The sequence below is a fragment of the Cebus imitator genome, unplaced genomic scaffold (genome assembly GCF_001604975.1).
Source record: "Cebus imitator isolate Cc_AM_T3 unplaced genomic scaffold, Cebus_imitator-1.0 Scaffold45, whole genome shotgun sequence".
NCBI classification, from domain to species: Eukaryota; Metazoa; Chordata; class Mammalia; order Primates; family Cebidae; genus Cebus; species Cebus imitator.
The window spans coordinates 808,715-831,738 of record NW_016107360.1 but is presented as its reverse complement, the minus strand read 5'-3'; the positions used below and the strand labels follow the sequence as shown (position 1 = coordinate 831,738).

The 23,024-nt window shown below is 38.0% G+C and overlaps 1 protein-coding gene across 3 annotated transcripts in view; it reads right to left on the bottom strand.

Annotated features, from left to right (window-relative positions):
- Positions 1–23,024, bottom strand: part of BZW2 (basic leucine zipper and W2 domains 2) — a 63,732-nt gene that overhangs the window by 5,771 nt on the left and 34,937 nt on the right. For all 3 annotated transcript variants that reach the window (XM_017526914.2, XM_017526913.2, XM_017526911.1), the window contains exons 4-10: positions 18,322–18,425; positions 17,295–17,360; positions 14,336–14,471; positions 10,114–10,223; positions 4,928–5,098; positions 2,817–2,963; positions 1,676–1,814 (exon numbers count right to left, since the gene is read on the bottom strand). In XM_017526914.2, coding sequence (XP_017382403.1) covers positions 1,676–1,814; positions 2,817–2,963; positions 4,928–5,098; positions 10,114–10,223; positions 14,336–14,471; positions 17,295–17,360; positions 18,322–18,425 — 873 coding nt within the window. The remainder of the gene's footprint in view (positions 1–1,675; positions 1,815–2,816; positions 2,964–4,927; positions 5,099–10,113; positions 10,224–14,335; positions 14,472–17,294; positions 17,361–18,321; positions 18,426–23,024) is intronic.

Genomic DNA, 23,024 nt, shown 5'->3' with positions numbered 1-23,024 from the left:
CTGGGGCTGATGAATAAGAAAAAAACTCAAAGTAGCCAGTTTTACTGCCTGTCAGTAGTTGTTTTAAGAAGTCTAAAGGAAAAGGAGGTTGGCATTAGTGGTTAAAATGCAAAATCTGAAGGATTTTAATAGTCCATATGCCACCTAGATGCTATTTCCCATAACAAGGGGTTTGTTGTTTCTTTTGTGACTGCATTTTAATAATAAGATGGGGTGCTCATGAAGATGAGACTCAAACAATGATGTCTCAGTTAAAAAAAAAATTTGGTGAGAAACACTTGTTGGGTTATCTTTTAATGACAAGAAAGCAAACTAGGGTCAGGTAACTCATTTATGAATTGTTTGCTTTTCCGTAGTGGAAAAAATCCACCACCATCAAAGCAAATGTGAAATTTGTCCCATAGGTCTCTCTACTAGTTTTACAAATGGAGCCAGCTGTGGCCACTGAAGGGTGGGCCCCACTTCTCATTCTTGGCTCCTGGGTACCATCTATGAGTTGGTAATATGGCTTGCAGGTTTGGTTCTGATGGATCACTTTGGGTATCATTGGGTGAGGCCTAGTTTTAGGACACTGCTATCTTATGACTACATCCAAGAAGACCCAGCTCAGATCTGGTTGGAGAAAACGCCAATTACTGAACTTCAAATGGCAATGGTGGCCATCATATTCTCCACTGACTATTATAGTTGCTGCTGAATACCTTAGTGTTCTGAAAAAGTAAAATATGACCTAAATACTTACAAACAAGATTCATTCATTTGAAGAATCTATGTGGTCAATTAAAATGCATTGTGAAGTGCTATTCAACATTTTTAAAAGAGCTATTATTTATGTAAAACCTTTATTTTCCAAATTTCCAAGATATCATTCAAAATAGATAAATTTAGGAACACATCAAAAAGAAAATAAACATTTGGCTGGTATTAATTTAGCTTTTCTGACATCATGATACTTATGAATAACATAAAATAAACATGTTATAATGTTCAAAATGTATTATTAAGTGTTCCTTTTTCTCCCTCACAAAACGACATAAATTTAGGCCTAAAAAATAGCCTAGGACATTTTTGTATGCTGTAGGTATACAGATTGAGATCAGTTAAAACCTTTAGCATTCATTTTTTAGTGCCAGTTGTCATGGTAACCTAATCCTTATAAATACAATGAAAAGACAGTAAATGTGGAAACCTAAAAATAGCCATTCCCTTGGAAAATGGGAGAATGGCTGGGCCAAGTAACTAAAATACAAAGTAAAAAGCCTAGTTATTTCAGTAATTTTAAAGTCAGTTTTACAGTACCTAAAAGCATGTGAACACAATATATATAACATTTCAATAATCATTGTTATTAGAGCTAATCCTTGCAATTGAAAAACAGGCTCAATTTTACATAATTGCATTTTTTTCCCACTATCCCTAAGAAACAATAACCACCAGTTCATCAACCAATGAGAAGGGCCCAGGGGCCTAAGCAGGGTTTCCGAGGCAACGCATATGGCGTGTGTGCCTCCTCTCTCTCCGTGGTAAGGTTGCCTCAGTAAAACTTCCACAAATCAGCATCTTGCTGTTCCTCTCTAAACAGAGCCCAGTGACCTCCTCTGCCTCATCCCCTGCTCTGCCCCTCAAAGAGCTTCAGCAAAACACAGAAGCACAGCAGTGGCACGTGGATGAATACCTTTGTAAAAGAGAACCACGATCTTCTGAAAGGCTTTCATGAAATGGATGTTGTCGTAGCAATATTCCTGAACTTTCTGGAGGAGGATCAACTCTGACTGGCCTTGGGAGCTGAACACAGCCAGCAGGGGAGCATATTGCTAGAACAGAAGCAGAGAGTAAAAGCCGTTACGTGGAAGGTACAGGGCCGACACTGCTGGAACCATAACAATAACCTGGAGGGTTGTTTAGAAAAGATTCACTTTCAGGATTAGTACCTTCTTATCAACATATTGTGCCCAACGGGGTGAGGGGAACAGAACAGTAAGAACAAAGCAGTATGGTGGACCTGTGAGGGCACTGGGAAGAAGATTCACACTCTTTCAATGGCAGAGCCACAGTCCATTAATACAACGGAAGTATATGAGGATATGATCTCATTTTCACAATATCCCCTAGACATAGTAGGCACAGCAATTATCTTTAACACAGGCAGATTCTTTTATTTGGTCTCTTAGTGGGTACAGGGAAAGAATCTTGATGAGCTGCCAGGATAAAAAGCATTCATTTAGAAATGCCCTTGACTTTCTGACATTGATGCATAGCCACTGTTTTTTCTGAGACTTACTCAATTCAACACTTATCTCTTCCAAAGGGCCTTTCCTGATCAAAGTAACATGCACAGTTTACTCACTGCTATGTTTTCATGAACGCTGAGTGCAACCTTGAAAAATAATGGAAAGTATATGTTTAACCTGAGTCTGAGGTAATTGTAGTTGGAACCCATTTGTCTTAATTAAGACAAATGTGGGCCAGGTGTAGTGGCTCACACCTGTAATCCCAACATTTTGGGAGGCTGAGGCAGGAGGATCACTTGAATCCAGGAGTTCAAGACCAGCCTGGGCAACACAGTGAGCTGATAACTCTACCAAAAAATGAAGAAATTAGGCAGGTATGGTGGCATGCGCCTGTAATTGCAGATGCCTGGGAGGCTGAAGAGGGAGGATGGCTTAAACCCAGGAGTTCAAAGTTGAAGTGAGCCCAGATCGTGCCACCGCACTCCAGCTGAGGCAAGGCAACAGAGACTGTGTCTCAAAAAAAAAAAAAAAAAAAAAGCTGCAGTTTGCCCTTAGCTGGGTCAGTTTCTTGCTAAGAGCTGTTACCTTTAGGTGCTTCAGAGCCTGCTCTGCAACAAGTTCTTCCTTCTTGTTCCACTCAACAGCGTTCATTATACAGGTCCACAGAAGACCAATCACAGCTGTTTCTGGAAGATCATTCCTCTTCATTTCTTCTTTGACATAAAGCACCACCTACATTTCATGGAAATGGGGTCAGAAAGTATCAGACAGATGGAGAGCTCCCAGCTCCCACCTAGCTGCCCAGGCAATCAAGGCTTTGGGGCAGCTAAGAAACAATCTGCTTCGTTTCTCCTTTCCTTATCCACATTCTCAGACTGGAAGAGGGAGAAAAAAATATAATGATTTGTTCTCAAAGCAGATTTATTTTTAGTCCCAAAATTAATAGGCTTAGCTCTGGCCAGGAGCTGCTGGATAATGTGGAATAAGAGAGAATTTTTGTTTCTTTATAGAGAAACCCCTTTGAGTCTAGTAGAGTAGGGTTACTTGAGCCAGTTCGACTTTTTTGAGATTTAAAGAAGGCAATAGAATTGTGATCTTTTATCTCCATCCCTAAACTTTAAAATCTCTTGATAGAAACCATCTTGGGTTTGTACAAGTCCATTCTCCACAATTTATTCTTCAATGATTACTTTTGATGATCCTTATACCGCATCTCAATGAAAAGTTAATTTGTAAATGAATTTTAAAGTGCCAGGTCAATTTTTAAATTTCATGTATATATCAATTCAGCAATATTCAGCGACTTATTTTCCCCTTCGAATTATGTATAAATATGCAAATTTAGACTCAACCGTGACAGTATGGAATATAGGCTTGCCTAACGTATTTTATATCCAATTTATTTGGAAGGCTTTTTCCTTTTAAAATAAAATAATAAATGGAGAGGTTTGGGCCTCAGAAGTGATTAAAAGTCATCATATGTCTCCAGTATACTACTTTTGTGAGTAGTGGTAAAACCTTTTTTTCCTCCCTTTTCTTTTTTAGTGGAAACACATTGCTTTCTTTACTTCTGGTCTGGAGTGCAGAAATGACAGCAGTGACTTGAGTAGCCTTCAAAAGCAGAAAGAGCTGGGCAGTCCCAGTCCCTGCGTTGGCTGGAGGAAGTGTGATATCAGGGCATCTACGAGCATCACACGGCTTTTTGTTTTTGCTTTTTTTTTTCCCCATGGAAAATAATGTACAAGTTCTTGCTTGGAGAAATATGATTGAATATACTGCTAACCTTAATACCATGAGACATAAGAATATTTGTTATTCCAACACTCCCACCTGCTGGATACTATCAGTCCCACATTCTCCAGCCTTCAACCATGTGAGGTGCCATGCAGGGCTTGGAGCATGGAAGAAGGCGGTACAGGTCAGGCATTTTGGAGCAAGTGAAAAAAAAAAAGAAAGGACTGTATATATTAATTTTTAATTGTTGTGTTAAAGATTGTAAAACTTCAAACAGAAAGCTTTCTCCAGGTACATTAAAAATTTAAAAAGATAATAGTCATAGCTTTATGAACTATATAGCATGTATATACCATAGTTATACATATTATAAAAATACATGTATAGCTATGTATACATGTAGTTTTGTATATGCATATTATAAAAAATACAGATTTTACATTACAGGGGAACACTGCTATTGTGAGTGTCAGTGGGATTAAACAAGTCACTCATCCAACTAGTCTTTTCCCATGATGTGAATTCAAACTTTTCTTTTCCAAATAAAAAGCTGACATATTCATACACAGTGATGAACAAAAAATCCAGTGTGGATTCCAAATTTTATTGCAGGTTAGATAATCTGCAATAAAATTTAAAAACCACCATATAATGGGCTATACGGATAGTGGCTGGTCAAATCTATTCGACAGATGAAGTATTTTGATAATCATAGCAGCCCAGTAAAATAAGTCATTTGTGTGGCAATCACTTACTTTCTGGACCATCCTAGAATGTTAACAAAATAGATTCTGAATCAATACTTTGAAGCTTAGTTAATTTAAGTGGTAAGAACAAGTGGATAAAGGTTACAGTAGTAAGCACAGGGCAGTCTCCTCGAGGGAAGGAAAGCCTTTGTTAAACAGCCCATGTAATTCTCTCATTCATAAATATTGTGGTGATGTCTGCCCATGGTCTCCCACCTCCTTGATCGGGCATTCCTGAGAAAGACGCTCCTGGAGCTCCTTCTGCAGTTCCTTCCTGGTGCCCAGGGACTGCTGGACTCGGAGGAAGTCGGAAAGCTCCTTAAGACCTGCGTCAGTGAAGTATTTAGCAAAATGATCCACACTCTGTCTGTTAACTGGAAAGAGTTCCTGAAAGAGAAAAAGAGAAAAAGAGACAGCTATACAAGAAGCCATTCAAATTTCAGGAAGCATAAAGGACAAAAATCTTCATTTCACTTAGAATATCTCATACTTGGAAGAAAACAACAAGGACTGTTTTTCAAAACAACAAATTGCTGGTATATTTATTGAGCTAAACTCATCTTCTGAAATCAGGCAGTTTCACAAAGAAAGAGAAAAAAAAGCTACGCAATTGAGATAAACTTGGACCCTACTATGGCAGTATTTAGAGGTGAGGCTTTTAAAGAGTTACTGGATTATAAGGGCTCTGCCCTCATGAATGGATTAATCCATTCATGGATTAGTGGGTTATCTTGGGAGGGGGCCTGGTGGCTTTGTAAGAAGAGGAAGGGAGACCTGAGCTAGCACAGTCAGCTAGTATCACCATGTGATACTCTGGGCCTCCTTGGGACTCTGCAGAGTCCCCATCAGCAAGAAGGCCCTCACCAAATGCAGCCCCTTGACATGGGACTTAGCCTCCATAACTGTAAGAAATTAGTTCCTTTTCTGTATAAATAACCCAGTTCCAGGTATTCTGTTATAAGCAATAAAAAATTCTAAGACACCCACCCTACCAACTCTAGTTTATTATATAATTCTGATGGAAATTTTCAAAAAGAGCAATATACCAGAGCTGCTCTCATATTTTCACCTCATTTCCATTTTACCCTACACAGTTTGGCAGAATCTCAGTAACACTTAGTCATGATCTAATCCTGGGTGAGTTCAATACCCATCTAAGAAATTAAGGTGATTTTCAAAGCTCCCACATTTTTCAAACTGCTGCAGGGTCTAAAAAATATATCCAAGCTTTTGTATTGGTTAGACTTGCATATATGACCAATGGCTATGTGGTTCCAGGAAAAGCCTCAGTAGAAAGAACTGTAATGGGTTTGCCACCACCTAAAGGAACACAGCTGGAGGGCTCCTTTGTCAGAATTCAAATTTCAATGTTCTATCATCCTATTAATTTTCCCCATTGAGTCATATGTTTCAAAATGTCAGAAGAGAGTCAGTGGGAGCAGCTATCAAACACACATTCATAATAAAGCAAATATTTTATACCACACTGAAACTGCGTCACTGATATCTCCTCTACTGGTCCAGATCTTCCAAATCTGTAGGGCAGGGAACTAATTTATTTTTATTGAGTTTTTTCTATGAATCAGAATGTACTGGCACTTTCCTCATAATAATTGTGTAAAGCGGACATTTTTCTAGTTTCAAAAAGGTTAAGCAGCTTGACCCAATTTATGCCGCCAAAAATATTTAAAAATAGAGCTGTGTGCCCCAAAGTCAATATTTATTCCATTATTCTGTGGTAGCACTCAATATTCTATTTGGAAGAGTGTGATTGCAAAGTTTGACTTAAAGTTATGTCCAGAGCAATATGCCATTAAACACAATACTTGTACTTCACTTAGGAACTACATTCCCAGTTTTATTATTATTATTTTTTTGAGACAGAGTTTTACTCCATTGCCATGGCTGGAGTGAAGTGGCACAATATCAGCTCACCGCAACCTCTACCTCCTGGATTTAAGCGATTCTCCTGCCTCAGCCCCCCAAGTAGCTGGGATTATAGGTACACACTACCACCGCTGGCTAATTTTTGCATTTTTAGTTGACACGAGGTTTTACCACATTGGTCAGGCGGGTCTTGAACCTCAACCTCAAATGATTGGCCCGCCTCGGCCTCCCAAAGTGCTGCGATTACAGGTGTGAGCCACCATGCCCGGCCCAAATTCTTAAGAATAGTATATAATACACTGAAAATTATTCAGATTAAGTTGAGGGGAAGCCAGTCTAAATCACACCGTGTCATTTTTTTGGCTTGGAACATGGTTTGTATTTTTCAGAGAAACCCTACCCTGGTACAAATCTCTATCATCTCATCCCTGGATTAAGGTCTCCCTGCTTTTGCTCTTGCTCCTGAGTCTATTCCTAAAGTGACAGCCAGAGTGATGCTGTTGAAGCTCAAAAATCACATTACACACCATTCTGCAGAGAATTTCCAAAAGCTTTCTATCTCATTTGGAATACAAGCCAAAGCTCCAGATGATATGGGTCTTGTTATTTCTCTAGGCTGATCTTCTACACTTCTGCCCTCCCCATGGAGTCCCCAATAGCCATGCCCCAAGGCCTTCCCATTCTCGTTCAGTTTGCCTGGAATGCTGTATGTGGAGATATTTAAACAGCTTACTTTGCACCACCCTCAAGTCTTTATACAAATGTCATCACAGAGGTCTTTCCACCACCAAAAATTAACAGCCCACATTTGGAAGCTCTTTAACTCTTTGCTACTTAATATGGTTTTGTTTTGAGACGGAGTCTTGCTCTGTCTTCCAAGATGGAGTGAAGTGGCACAATTTTGGCTCACTGCAACTTCTGCCTCCCAGGTTCAAGTGATTCTCCTGTCTCAGTCTCCGAAGTAGCTGGGATTACAGGTGTGTGCCACCACTCCTGGCTAATTTTTTGTATGTTTAGTAGAGACGAGTTTTCAACATGTTGGCCAGGCTGGTCTTGAACTCCTGACCTCAAGTGATCCACCCACCTCAGCTTCCCAAAGTGCTGGGATTACCAACACACCCGGCCCCTACTTAATTTTTACCTTTATTATAATACATATTTAATGGGTTTTAGTTTATGGCCCATTCTCCTGAAATAGAATAAGCTTTATGAAGGAAAGGGTCTATACGTTTGGTTCCTTTCAATCTCCCCAGCTCTTGGAATTTTCTGGCATATAATATGATCAATACATACTTAATGAATAAACAAAGGAAGAGAGCAATATCTTCAATTTCTTTTTTTTTTTTTTTTTTGAGACGGAGTTTCACTCTTGTTACCCAGGCTGGAGTGCAATGGCACGATCTCGGCTCACCGCAACCTCCGCCTCCTGGGTTCAGGCAATTCTCCTGCCTCAACCTCCTCAGTAGCTGGGATTACAGGCATGCGCCACCATGCCCAGCTAATGTTTTGTATTTTTAGTAGAGACGGGGTTTCACCATGTTGACCAGTATGGTCTCGATCTCTTGACCTTGTGATCCACCCGCCTCTGCCTCCCAAAGTGCTGGGATTACAGGCTTGAGCCACCGCGCCCGGCTATCTTCAATTTCTTAATCACCATTTGCTTTGTCAGTAATAAGGGCTGGCTTCTCCCATCCCCTCTCCTCTCTGAGTTGCTATAAATTGTTCTTTCTTCTGTATTATAATAGTGGGTGATAGCTAAAGTCTAGTGAAACACTAATTTTCCTAAAATGTAGTAGTTCAGAGTTAAAGAGGATCTTGTTGTATATGTTCATGAAATAAAATTTCCTTCTTAAGAGTGGAACAGACTCACTAGTTTCTCATTCTCTTGTTGATTTGACAACCATCAGGCAGGAATAGTGCATAGGAACTAACCTGTCCTCCCCCAGTTTATATGTTTCTTGCAGAAACCATCACCTATGTTTCATATATATATATATAAACACACACACATATACACATACACACACACCCTAATAAAAACAGCTAAATGACATGTGTTTCCAAAAAGAAAAGGAATTTTGTGAATGAAGCAATCTAATTAAGTTAACCAGCTATGGTTGTAAGTATATTTAAGAAAACTACTGCTTTAAGAAATAACTGGAAAGATTGTATCTTTGTTTCCAATTATCCACCTCCTCTCCTTCAAGAGGGTACTAAGAGAACCCCCTCCTTGCTATGTCTATCTGCAGAGGTGGAGAAGAAGCCTATTAGTGGACTGGATTTTCCTAGTCTATTGCCAGACACGGCAATAATCCATAGGTGAGTTTTTAAGGTACTTGAGAGGTTCAGTTCAGTCGCTGTGTTCCAGTACTCTGCCTTGAAGACAGACTGGCCCAAATGGGAGCTGCTCCTTCAGTCTTGGTCCCCGAATTGAAAAGGCATGTGGAAACGAGCCAGGCTTAGCCAAGATAGAGCTAACCTACAGACAACCCACAGCCTCATGGACAAGAGATATGCTCTCTTTATATGAACCTCCACCTTTCTCAGGAAATTATTCCCTAATTTTCTGCAAATTTTGCTTCTATTTATAGGGATTTGCACTAAGTCCACTAGAAAGTAGGTTCCACGAGGGCTAGGAACTTTTCTATCCAGTCCTCTATGGGCTTTGCAGCTTGTGGTACCATGCCCAGCAGAGTTGGCATTCGGTAAATGTGTGAGGAATGAAAATTATTACGAACTAGAATCTAGACTTCTGTACAGCTTAAGTATTTCCAGAGAAATCTTGTTTAAACTTTTATTTTTTAGCACACTATTAACACACATTTGCAATTAGTGCACTCTGACTGCTACTCAAGACAGACACCACAAGTATTTGATGAAGTGAGATTGATGAAATTTTCATCGTATTAAAACCTTAAAATGTCTAGAAAGTTATGGTTATAGGCTGGGTGTGGTGGCTCACACCTGTAATCCCAGCACTTTGGGAGGCTGAGGTGAGTGGATCACCTGAGGTCAGGAGTTTAAAACCATCCTGGCCAACATGGTGAAATCCCGTCTCTACTAAAAAAATACAAAAATTAGCTGAGTGTGGTGGCAAGTGTCTGTAATCCCAGCTACTCAGGAGGCTGAGGCAGGAGAATCATTTGAACCCAGGAGGCGGAGGTTGCAGTGAGTGAGACTGTGCCACTGCACTCCAACCTGGGTGACAGAGACTGTGTCTCAAAAAATAAAAGTTACAACCATAAAACTAAGTCTTAATTTTGATGAAATGCTAATACTATGTGAACAAACTCGCAAATTTGAAAGCCTAAGATTCTTTAATTTTATTGTGCCATTTGTTGACACAATAAATATTAAATGAAATTAGTTTCTACTACCAATTACACAGAAATAAAAGAAACAGTACTTCAAGCTGACACAGATCCAGGGATCTTACTCATATACTACATTGCAGGCATTGCTTACGCTCCAAGAAAGGCATCATACATACAACTCTTTGACCAGAAAACACTTACGAGCAGCCTCTTGTCTAAGTTGGCTTTTCTCAAAGACGAGGTAACAGAGTTGGCATCTTTTTCTGCCATCCATGCTTTAAAAAGCTTGACAGCAAATGAGGCTGCAATGCCTGTTCAAAAACGAAAGAGAATTCCTTTTATGGGCAAAACCAATTGTGATGCTGTGCGAAGCAATCAGGTTTCCTGAAATGCGTAAATAACTAAAAGACTAAATTTGGTACACAGGAAAAGTCAATAGACCTCTAGGCAAAGTTCCCCTCATTACTGAAAATAGAACATTTTCAAGAAAAGGAAAATAAATTAAAATATTTTTAAACTTTGACTCCTTTAATCCAACCAACACGGTCTAACTGTAAGTTTATTTTATTTTACCTTGGTCAAAAACACCCAGTATCTCTGGGGCTATTACCTTTTATTTCACCCTCTAGTTCATAAGTATTTCATGTTTATAACAGCGATCTTGAGGCACAAGAAAGTAAATTAGTAGACACAAAACTGCAATGTCAACCTTTATCACTAATTTGCTAATAAAGGATGCCAGTACAAGAACACTGAGAGTGATAGATAAAATAATTATTGCTACAAATAGACAAACATGCATCATTTACTTTGGTTTTGCTTTTTATAAAAAGGATTTTATTTACTATTATTAGTTTTTTGAGATGGAGTCTCACTCTGCTGCCCATTCTGGAGGGCATTGGCATGATCTCGGCTCACTGCAACCTCCGTCTCCTAGATTCAAGTGATTCTCTTGTCTCTGCCTCCCAAGTAGCTGGGATTACAGGCATGCACCATCAAACCCAGCTAATTTTTGTACTTTTAGTAGAGACAGGGTTTCACTATGTTGGCCAGGCTAGTCCTGAACCCCTGACCTCAGGTGATCCACCTGCCTCGGCCTCCGAAAGTGCTGGGATTACAGCCATAAGCCATTGTGCCCTGCCATAAAAAGCATTTTAAAATATTCCTGAGTTAAGCTATAAAAATATCAAGGCTGTTTCAAGCTAAACTTTTCTGAATTTTAAAAAACGGTTATTAAGCTAGTTATGTTAAATCAGGAAGCCATTCAATCACATGTCCACATGTATATTATCACTTATTTCCAAATAGAAATAATCAGATCACAAGAAGACAGTTCTTCGAGCACTTCAAATTTCTAAATTTAGGGTGTGGTTATTTAATGAAAAGTTAAGATGTAGTTGAAAAATTGAACTGAGTTTTCTAAACTGAAGGTTCCACTTCGTTGGTGGCCTATGCAGCCTCTATTCTCTTTACCTTTATCCTAAGAGAAGTCCCATTTTATCCAGGTCGGGTGACTATTGATTACTCTAAGTCCTAGTACCACCTCTTTCTGATGATTAATTTAGTGACCTCACTTAGCCTCATCTGCCCAAGGCACCCTCCTGGCAATTGCTACAGACCTGCACTGGTTATGCAGTCTGTGGCAGCCAATCAGCTGAAGGAAAGATAAATTATCCTATGCTCAGGAGATGTGTTCCTCCACCGAACCTGAACCAGGAAGAATCTTCCATAAGTGTATCAACAGACATCTTATAACACCTAGAGGGGGCACCATCCTTGGGATGAAGTTAATGCTCTGAATGATAACAGAAGAAAATACTTAAGTCCTGAGTAATATTACTGTTCAGCCTGAAGTCTGTCCTAATTTTCTATTTATTATTACATAAGAAATACATCCTTATATATTAATTTGACCCAGGTCTTCTAGTAACTGGAAGGTAAAAGCATTTAATTGCCCTATCAGTCAGATAGCCACCAACTAAACCTGATTTTCTTCTCTTGAATAAGCAGAGAAACTAAGTTTTAAAAAAATGGCTATGACAATAATACATGCATTACACGTAAACTGAAAGTTTATGTTAAACAACTTTTTAAAATGAATTTTTAGCATTATCATTAGCTTATAAAACCAATATAGTTTGGGAGGCCGAGGTGGGCGGATCACGAGGTCTGGAGTTCCAGACCAGTCTGGCCAACATGGCGTAATCCCGTCTCTACCAAAAATACAAAATTAGCTGGGTGTGGTGGCCGAGTAATTACAGCTACTCGGGAGGCTGGGGCAGGAGAATCGCTTAAACCCCAGAGGCAGAGGGTGCAGTGAGCCAAAATCACCCCATTGCACTCCAGCCTGGGTGACAAGACCAAGACTCTGTATCAAAAACAACAACAAAAAACCCAACATAAATTTTAATACAAATTAACACTAGGCTGTAATCTGTACTGTAACTAAAGAAAAAGTATGCTTGAAACTAGGAGTCTAAAATTGAGATTTAACTTTCTTTATAGTTACTCCTCTACTGAATAGAATAATCCCATCTCACCTAGCCATTTATTGGATAGGGAGTTGGGGAAAAGTATAATTTCTTAATCATTTTCTTTCTCTCTCTTTTTATTTTAGATGGTCTTTCTCTGTTGCCCAGGCTGTAGTAAGATGATGGGATCACAGCTCACTGAAGCCTCAAACACCTGGGCTCAAGCAATCCTCTTGCCTCAGTCTCTCGAGCAGCTGGGGTTGCACAGGTGTGCCAACACACCTGGCTAGTTCTTTAATTTTTTTTTTTTTTTGTAGAGAAAAAAGTCTTGCTATATTGCCCAGACTGGTCTCAAACTCCTGGCCTCAAGCAATCTTCTTACCCCAGCTTCCAAAATTGTTAGGATTATAGTCATGAGTCACCATATCCAGTCTATTTCTCAATCCCTTTTCAATTAGGAAGCAACAGTTTAAACCTCCAGTTTCTAAAAGATGGTAGAGTTTAAGGAAAAGCCATATGACAGAGACACTATGTTACTTCCATAGCAAAGTTATTTTTCTTCTCATCATGCCCCCAATATTTTACTGTAATAATTTCTAGACATACAGAAAAGCTGAACAAATTGAACAATGAACACTCATATGCCTACCATCTAGTTTCTACAACTAATATTTTGCCATATTTGCTTTATCACATGTCTATCCATCTAATAATGTAACTGTTGGATATATCACAAAGGAAGTTACAGACATCACAGGTTTTAAAAAGAACTAGAAAGGCAATTATTTTCTGTTATGTTGGCTAGGATAATATAAAAATAATTAATAATTGACATTTGTATTTTATGTTGATTTTCTGTGTGTAAAATGGCAAACAGCAAAAATAAGAAGTGTGTTGTACTGTGAATTTTCTTCAGGGAAATACTTTAAAATGTCATAATACTAATAACATCCAACAGTTATAGAGTCTGAATTGTCATAAATCTGAGTGATTTTTAAGCTAAAAACTAGAGAGAGTCTCTGAATAAGACCAATTGACTCTCAATTTACTATTCTTTTCTTAGCAATAAGAAAACTATAGCCCCTTTCTTTCACTACAGGCATGAATGAGGCTAGGGCTTCATATATGTAGGAGGAAAACTTTTTAACTTCTCAGAAGAAACAGATGTTCTCACAAAAGCTCTTTTAATTTATTATTAAGGAAAAATAACTGTGTTTTGTGTTGCATTGTAATTTGACTATCATTCTCCTCCTACAAGTAAACAGCCCCACTTTTGTTTTATTCTATAACCAAATCATGGTATGCATGCCTGTCCAACTCTTTTAATGCCTTAAAATTAAAACAAGAGTCCTTCCAATGCAGCAGACTTAAAACTGTTTTCTAAAACTGAGACAAAACTGTTTTCTAAAACTGAGACAATGTGTATCTTAAAAAGTGCAATCAAAATGAATATGTGAACATCAGTTCCTCTAGACCTTGAGAGGGGGATATTTTTGGTTGTTGTAACAGCGGGGACAGTTAAAGGCTGCCATTTTGTGTCAAAGGGCAAAAAGATTAGATGTCCCAGAAAGAACAAAATATTCTTCCAAAATGAAGAACTGTCCTAACCTAATATGCCAGGAGCATCTAAGCTGAGAGAAATTATTTAGACCAGGTCAGTTTCAGGGTATTTGACCTAGGCATCAAGTCTTCCATATGAGATTTTAATTTGCTATTAGTCTTTCTTAATACGTCTTTGCACAGGTATGCATACTTTTTCCTTCAAATTTCCTACAGTTAACAAGTCCACTCCTTTTATTATTTGAAAGGCGATATACACACATCCACAGATATTCTCTTGTGTGAAGAATGAGTAGTAGAGACACCAAAAAGAGCCACTGGCATTTTCTAACTCTCTGTGGCTTGATTCTTCTTTTGTTGTCTGACAGGTGAGAAAACAGGAGCCTCCTTACCTTCTTTGACTAAGCTGTCAGTGAAGAGACTGGTGAGGATGGTGGCGGGCAGGGTGCCATTGCCCAGCAGAATCCCTGACAGCATCGCCAACTTTGTTTGCTCTGTTTCAGAAAAGGCTTTAAGAAAGAGGAGAAGCTGTGGGTCAAAAAAAAACAAAAAACAAAAAAACAAAATGAAATCATGTCTATGAAGCAAAAGACTGAAGTTGGAAGATAAACAGTGTGAACATCCATGGCTAAGTGGCACACACACAGTAGGTCATATGCAAAGCATAATTTCATGTCATGATAAACTGGATGCTGTGGAAAGTGAGTTGAGCAGGCAGGGTTCCTCTCTTCTCAGTTCATTTGCTCACAGCTGTAGATAACGTTCATGGGAAGGAAAAGAGATATTTGGATGACATGTAAACAGATGGATTTACGTTTGACTATGTGCATGCAAAAGGGTTAAATATACACAATGGACATGTTTTCTGAAATGTATTGTTTTTCAAATTTTTCCACTTCTTTGGGTGACTACCTCTTCCCCTGCTACATGTACCCATTTTCTCTGAATAGAATTTTTGTGGCAAAAACATACAAACAAACAGCCCCACAAATACAAAAAACCAGGAAAGAGTTGATGTTAAGCTTTGACGTTTAATATATACTATTCTGAGCTCACAGAACACAACAGTCTTCAAAACAAGACTGCTGAGGGAGAAAGCTGTTTTCTAGGTCCTTGATTTTCTTTTTGTCAACTTTTAGATTTTCTTGCCCCAAGAGGCAGGGGGACCTGAAAAAGTAGCAACCCTAGAATGTTTGAATGTAAGCTAAAGGCAAACAAAACATAAAACTCAAATTCTAAGAGTTTGGAATTTAAACTGTGGGACGCCCTTCTCTTTCCTAACTCTCCTCTGCTTTGTGCTTTGACTACATTCTACTGTTACTTTCTCCATTTCACCAGTTACTAACTAGGCTTGCCATGGAAATTCCTCAGAGGCCACTATCACTGCAGGGGCCTTGCAGATTTTCCATGATTTTGCACCAATGCAAAAATCACTGGCATTGATAAAACAAGTGTCTCCATCCTAATGATACAATATTCCACTAACTGCGTAGGAGGTAAGAAAATATTAATTTACTATGCCCCAACAATTGAAGAATTATTGTATGATAGACTATTTACATTATGTGTAAGTGACAGAACCGAAACCAAACCAGTCCATTTGAATCTCAATTTATACCTACTAGATTCTCAACAGATTAAAAAGAAGTTACCATCTAAGTAAGTGCCAGGGAGTGAGGGAATGAGTGTTTCAAAGGCTTAAGTTCCAAGGAGCACCAAGAATGGGGAAGAGTGAAAGAACTATCATAACATAGAGACTTCATGTCAATTTGTCCTTTTCCTCCATTATAAAAATAAACAATATTTAAACGAGAATAATAAAAAATAGCCTCTAAAATAAAATTTTAACACCACTTCCTTAAGCTCACAAATGTAATCATATTCCTTTAAAATATACTTAATCACATAGAAGTGGTAGAAAAATTAGGTCATCTTAAAAATAATAACCACATTGTCCAATTATATTAACACTAAAATACAACAAAAACATAATTTAATCAACATCAAAACATAATTGCATGTATACACACATATTGTTTTTTATTGCATTATATGCTGATGATAGCTAAAGCTTGCTGAGTGGACCAGATACTCTTCTGATCAATTTATGTGTATTAATACCTACAACAGGCTCGATCTCCAATTACAAAACATTAAGGTACAAAGACATTAACTAATTTGCCCAAGGTCAAACTACTACCAAATAGCTGCTTTGTATCTTGCGTTTCCATTTAATTTGTTATGCACAATTTCCCTTATTAATACATGGAGTTATGCCTCATTATTTAAAAGACTGCATAGTATTCTATTGAATAGATAGACTGTAATTTAATTAACCAGTCTTCCTCTCCCACCAATGAACATTTAGGCTATTTTTCAATACTTCAGTGACATCTTTATACATATAGCTTTATATATCCATGGAAATAGATTCTTATCAATCCATGATGGCTGGGTCATGGGTCATATAAGAAAAATTTCTTTTAATGACTATTGCCAAATTGCTCTTCAATATTATACATGGAACCACTTTGAATGGGGTGGAGCAGGGAAGGGGAGAAATGGGGAGAGTAAGTAAATAGGGAAGAAATATATGTTATGCTAACTTTTTTACTTTTTTAGTTTAGTTAGATATTAAAATTGGAAACAATGACAAATCTGAAACAAGTAAATGTAGTGGGTGCTATACATAAATACAGGAGTTACCAACTGGAAGAGGGAACATGCAATTACTCAAAAGAGGCCATCTTTTAAGGAGATGCTACTGTTGATTTGACTAGAGACCAATTACTACACTGAGCCCCTTATGTGTTATCCCATATAATTCCCACAACCACCACGAGGTATGCCTCTTATTACAGCTATTTCCCTGATAAGAAAGAGCACTGAGATTTACACCCATACACTCTTATCTCCAAAGATATGTTTTTATTCCCTTTGCTACAAAAAAAATCAAAGAATTTTACTGAACATTAGCTGCTGTGCTATGTTCTTTCACAGGCTTTAACTACTTAAATCACTTTATCTTGATTCTAGTTTTCATTTTAATTTTTAACCTCTGTAAGATCAGAGATTATAGTCCATAAAACTATTCTTACTGAACAAAGCACACTGTCTTACATTAAATATTAATGGAAAAAATGCAGAATAATTACATATTTCTTCCTATGGCTATTAAATTATGATCTTTCACACTCATCTATTTATTAAACATTTATTACGAACTTACTATGTGTTTCACATTCATGTTACTATGTATATGGCACTTTGGAGTATCATTGTACATTTAAAATTTTTATCCCCTTCCATTTCATTACTATAAAACAGGTAGGCATTGTATCTGAATTTTACCTTTTTCATTTCATCTTCAAATGCCTTTTCCAAATACTTATATCTCCTGATGAGTTTATTGAAGACCTAAACATAAAACAGAACCATAAAATATTAGGTCAACCAAAAAGGCATAGGAGATATAGGAACTCACCATGATGACACCGTAGATCTACATTAATAAATATGTATAGTTAAATACTCTCACACTGAAATATGAGAACTATACGCATTTCAAAGATGTTACCATGACCTAGGGGGAAAAAAATAGGATCAAAATGCACATGTAGGAGAAAACAAATTCATTCAAGAATATAGTAGATAGGAAAAAAAAACTTTGATGAAAATAAATGTGATTTTCAAACTGTGAGATGCAGAGATTGAAAATCACTGAAATGAAGCTGTTAAAGATATCATCACTTAGATAATGATGCGATGGAGAGGAGAGCAAAGTGCAGGACAGATTCCACTCTAGGTGGACAACAATATGCTTCTAGCAGATGAGCAAAAAATGTTATAATTTACTGGCAATACAGGATGGCTGTCCCCCATAATCCTGTTAGAACTCTAATGCAGGGTTTGCAATTGTATCAGCAGGATTCTAGACAGTTTTGTAAGTGGAATGATGTTTTTATTTAAATGGGGATTTTGCAAATATTGGTTATTTTAATAACTCTGGAAATGCTTTCTTAACCTAGTTCCTAATTCTCCTGCCTCAGCTTCCCAAGTAGCTGGGATTATAGGTGGCTGCCACCATACCTGGCTAATTTTTGTATTTTTTAGTAGAGACAGGATTTCACCACGTTGGCTAGGCTGGTCGCAAACTCCTGACCTCAAGTGATCCGCCTGCCTTGGCCTCCTTAAGTGCTGGGATTACAGGTGTGAGCCATGCTACTAGGCCTATTCTTGTAGTTTGAATGCCCATTCTTTTCATGTTTAAAATCTATCTAAGACTCCTATTTAAAAAGTGAGTGGGCTATAGAGATTCTGTAGTGTTTCCCTCAATCCTCTTCAATGCTTCAAGGGCAATCTCTCAAATAAGCTCTACCTGAGCATAGTTTCGGATGGTTTCATGATCTTCATTTGCTGAAAACACACAGTGGTTGGTCATCTTGGTCTTGTCACCATCATCTATGCGTGTTCCTCCAGGGGCTGAAAAGAGAAAGGTAATTACAGTTAGGATAATACTGAAATTGAGAACAGCATTTGCAGAACTGATCAATTCTGTCAAATGAAAGAAAATAATGAAAGTACATGTGAAGTGTAAGAGTCACATAAAATTTCAAAGAATGACACACAAGAATAGATGTACACATGCTCCTGTATATTTTTTCCTTTTTTTTTTTTTTTTTCTTTTTTTGAGACAGGGTTTCACTCTATCGTTAAGACTTGAGTGCAGTGGTGCAATTATGGCTGACTGCAGTCTCGACCTCCGGGGTGCTCAAGTGATCTTCCCACTTTAGCCTCCCAAGTAGCTGGGACCACAGGTGTGTGCCAACATGCCTACCTATTTTTTTTGTAATTTTTGTAGAGACAGGGTTTTCCTATGTTGCCCAGGCTGGTCTTTAACTACTGGGCTCAAGTGATCCTACTGCCTCAGCATCCCAAAGTGCTGGGATTACAGGCATAAGCCACTGTACTTGGCCTTGTGTACTTCATGTTTCCAATATAATACAAATTAGTTGTTTCATTTCATACTCCCACCACAGTGTCCTTCATTTTTGTTCCATACCCTTGCCTTCACTACATCTTATCACTATAAGTCTGGTTCTTTCCAAAGTATATTCTTAATCATGGAAGCTAAAGAACAACCTTCATTCAGTAAATTTTATTTCATTATTCTCAATGCAATTCCAGATACTTCCCACTCCAGGACATAGTTCTTTCTTCAGGCTTGCTAACATTTTCCAAGTATTTTGCAGATACTCTACACTATAGAACTGACCAGACATGACTCATACATCTTTTTGCTTTCTACTTGGGTAGCTATTACCATTGCCCTCCTTCACTAACCCAGTTATCCATGCCTGGCTGAGTAGCATGGACTCCAATCCTTGCTATTCGTATTTGATAGCCCAGCTGCTATGTTGGCTAGGAGAGAGTATTTTAATCTCTCACCTTTTTTTCCCCCATGGACTTAATAGACTAGAACCAAAGAATGCCTTTTTCTTTATTTAATTAACTTTCCAATGATACTTCAAAAATGTCCTCCTCTAAGTTTCAATGGTAGCCATTAGAAACAGTTGATTAGAAGCGCAGAAAGAGAACATTAAGAATTTCTGTTTTCTAATTTGACTTTGATGTAATTAAGGTAGAAGGTTTGAGTGGGCCAAATTAGATTAATATCTTTCATATACACAACAAATGTTTGCAGTGTACATACTTACAAGCGTTTGCAGTGTATATACTTACAAGTGTTTGCAGTGTATATACTTACACCAGCTACTGTGCTAGGCACCAAGTATACAACAACGGTCAAAGTTGAAAAGACAAACACTCTTTACTCATTAGCTACTCCCTTCATATGTTTGTATGTTGGTGTATAACCACCTTGATTTAACTGGTGATTTCAGGATCTCTGTATTAAAAGGGCCACCCACAGTCACCTTTGTTAGCAGATACAGGGAAATGAGAATTCAAGTGAGTCATACTTTTCTTAGCTTATCATTCCCTCTATGGGCTTCAGACTCCAGCACACAGTTTTGTAAGTAAATTAGTTTTCGGAGAAGTCATCTTCTTCAGGAGTCTCTTTTCACTCAATTAATTTATGCATGAGATTTAATTAGCCCTTTTAAATGAATACAACCACCTGGAACAAACTTTTATTAAGATAATCATCTTCTAAAAACTTTGGGATAATTATTGCTATTGCTTTTGATAGAAATTACATAACTGAAAAGTTTGATTTTGAAACTGTAGACTTTTGAGTTGAGAGGTATGTTTTTAAAGTTACATTAACAAAATAAAACATTACACATTAATAATATTGCTACAGCTTGCATTAAACTTTTTTTCACTGATATTACGACCAAGTATTGTTTGCATTCCTAATGTTTTTGGAGTGCCTGCTGTTTTTCTCAAGATAGAGGTAGAAGTAAACTTAATATACTTCTTGTATTTACTATACAAAGGACAATATTGAAAGACCAGATAGCTGTTGTTCTAAAAACAATGAGGTCAGGCATGGTGACTCATGTCTGTAATCCCAGCACTTTGGGCCGGATCACCTGAGGTGGGAGTTCAAGACTGGCCTAGCCAACATGGTGGAAACCCCGTCTATACTAAAAATACAAAATTAGTCAGGCGTGCTGGTGCATGACTGTAATTACAGCTACTGGGGAGAACTGCCTAATTCTAGGAGATGGAGGTTGCAGTGAGCTGACATTCCAGCCTGGGCAACATTAAAAAAGAAAAAAATGAACAATGGAAGAAGGTAAACTGTGAGTGTCAAGAAAATTTCTACATGCTTAATAATGAAAGAAAGTATTTATATAAGAAGAATGCACCTAGCTGGCTTCAGTCCTTACATTCTACATCAGACTTGATAGACATCTGATGTTGTACAGCTTGTGCTATGTAAGTCACACGAAGCATTTGGCCCTACCTTCTTCTTGAATGTATATACATGGAGGGAAGAAGTGAAATCTGGGCTGCAGAGATAAATGTACTGATCATGGTAAATGAAACTTTAAGAAACTCAATACAAAGTATACAGATAATTTTGTGTGGGGAGGCAGTTAACGATGGAAGCCAGGAGTAATGTAAAAAGTGGCATCCAGAGAGTCAGGAGAAGGTCTAAGGGGTCTCGTGTAAGGGAAGAAAATAAAAGAGTTCAAGAATGTCAGAAAGGGTCCATAAGCGACTAGCACAGTGGTGTGACTTTGGCAAGAACCAAAACTCGCTGAAGATCACTCTGATAAAAACACATCATAATTGATGAAATACTAGAAGTCAATAGTATATTAGGAAATATTCAACTTCGCTATTAAAAGTTTTAAAATGAAAATACTTATCACTTACCTAATTGACAAAGATCTAGAAAACTGATGAAACTGACTAGCTAACATTGTTAAAAGTGTATGTAAATAGTAACTCATAATTTTTGATAAATTATATATAATATTCCTTTTGAAGACTGGTTTTCTCTCTAAGCTAGGTAGATGAAGATAGATATAAATATCTCCATCTTTTATTTAGTCCATTAATCCCTTGCTAAGTAGATAAAGATGTAATCAGGTAAAAGCACAAAGATATATATGTGCATACAGACACTGATAACTGTTGTTTATAATAGCAACAACTGGGAAGTAGACTAAATATTCTTTAACATCAGCTGGCTTTAATTCTTTTTAGAATCATCCAGTATAACACTCATGGGTATGCAAGGCAGCAACATATTGCTGAATAAATAGACATCATTATTCAAAATATCGTATTTGCATAGTATCACCCATTCTCAAGAGTTTATGAGGTAAAGAGTTTTTTTTTGTTTGAGACAGAATGTCCCTCTGTCACCCAGGCTGGAGTGCAGTGGTACAATCTCGGCTCACTGCAACCTCCGACTCCCAAGGTCAAGCGATTCTCCTGCCTCAGTCTCCTGAGTAGCTGGGATTACAGTGGCCGCCACCATGCCCAGTTAATGTTTGTATTTTTTATAGAGATGGGGTTTCACCATGGTCAGGCTTCTTGAACTCTTGACCTCAGCTGATACACCCGCCTTGGCCTCCCAGAATGCTGGGATTACAGGTGTGAGCCACCACAGTTGGCTGGTAAAGAGATTTCTAGAAGTAACCAAAATATTAACAATGATTATTTGTGGGTTATGGGATTTGAGCTCAACATGGATAGCTGTTAGACTTGAATTATCTACAGTCATAATGTGAGCTCTTCATAAACAATAAGAACAGCCAAAGTAATTCAGGATGTGGTGAAAACCAGCAATGCAGAATGACAGAAGGCCTGGTAGTCAATGGGGCCATGTGCCAAAACAGATTGCTTGAAATAAGAGCTCAGAGAAAAAGGAATTTAAGGGCAGTTCCACCTCAAGATGGAGGAATGTATGCACAGTTTTTTTCAAAGCCAAGGTAGGCTGGCTTAAGCAGTGTTTTCTCAATAAAAGGCAATGATGCCATTTTGGGCAAGGCAATCTTTCATTATGCTGTATATTTTTTTGCACAGCAGAGTAGACAGATATCTGCCTTCTCTGCTGAAGTTTTTTTTAACAACCAGAACACTTGTACATTTTTGCAAACTGAAAATTCCTTTAACCTACCTTTAATGACTTCTAATCCTCTGTCTTTAATTTTGTAGTTATAATTTATTTTATTTTTTACTTTAGGTTCTGGGGTACATGTGCAAGACATGCAGGGTTGTTGCATAAGTGCATACATAACCATGTGATTTACTGCCTCTATTCCCCCATCATCTATACCCGGCATTTCTCCCCATGTTATCCCTCCCACCCACCCCACCTTCCTCTGACGCTGCTGTCCCTCCCCTATACCCCCACAACTAACCCCAGTGTGTGATGCTCCTCTCCCTGAGTCCACATGTTCTCATTGTTCAACACCCACCTATGAGAGAGAACATGCGGTGTTTGGTTTTCTGTTCTTGTGTCAGTTTGCTGAGAATGATGGTTTCCAGATTCATCCATGTCCCTACAAAGGACATGAACTCATCGTTTTTTTATGACTGCTAGTATTCCATGGTGTATATGTGCCACATTTTCTTTGTCCAGTCTATCATTGATGG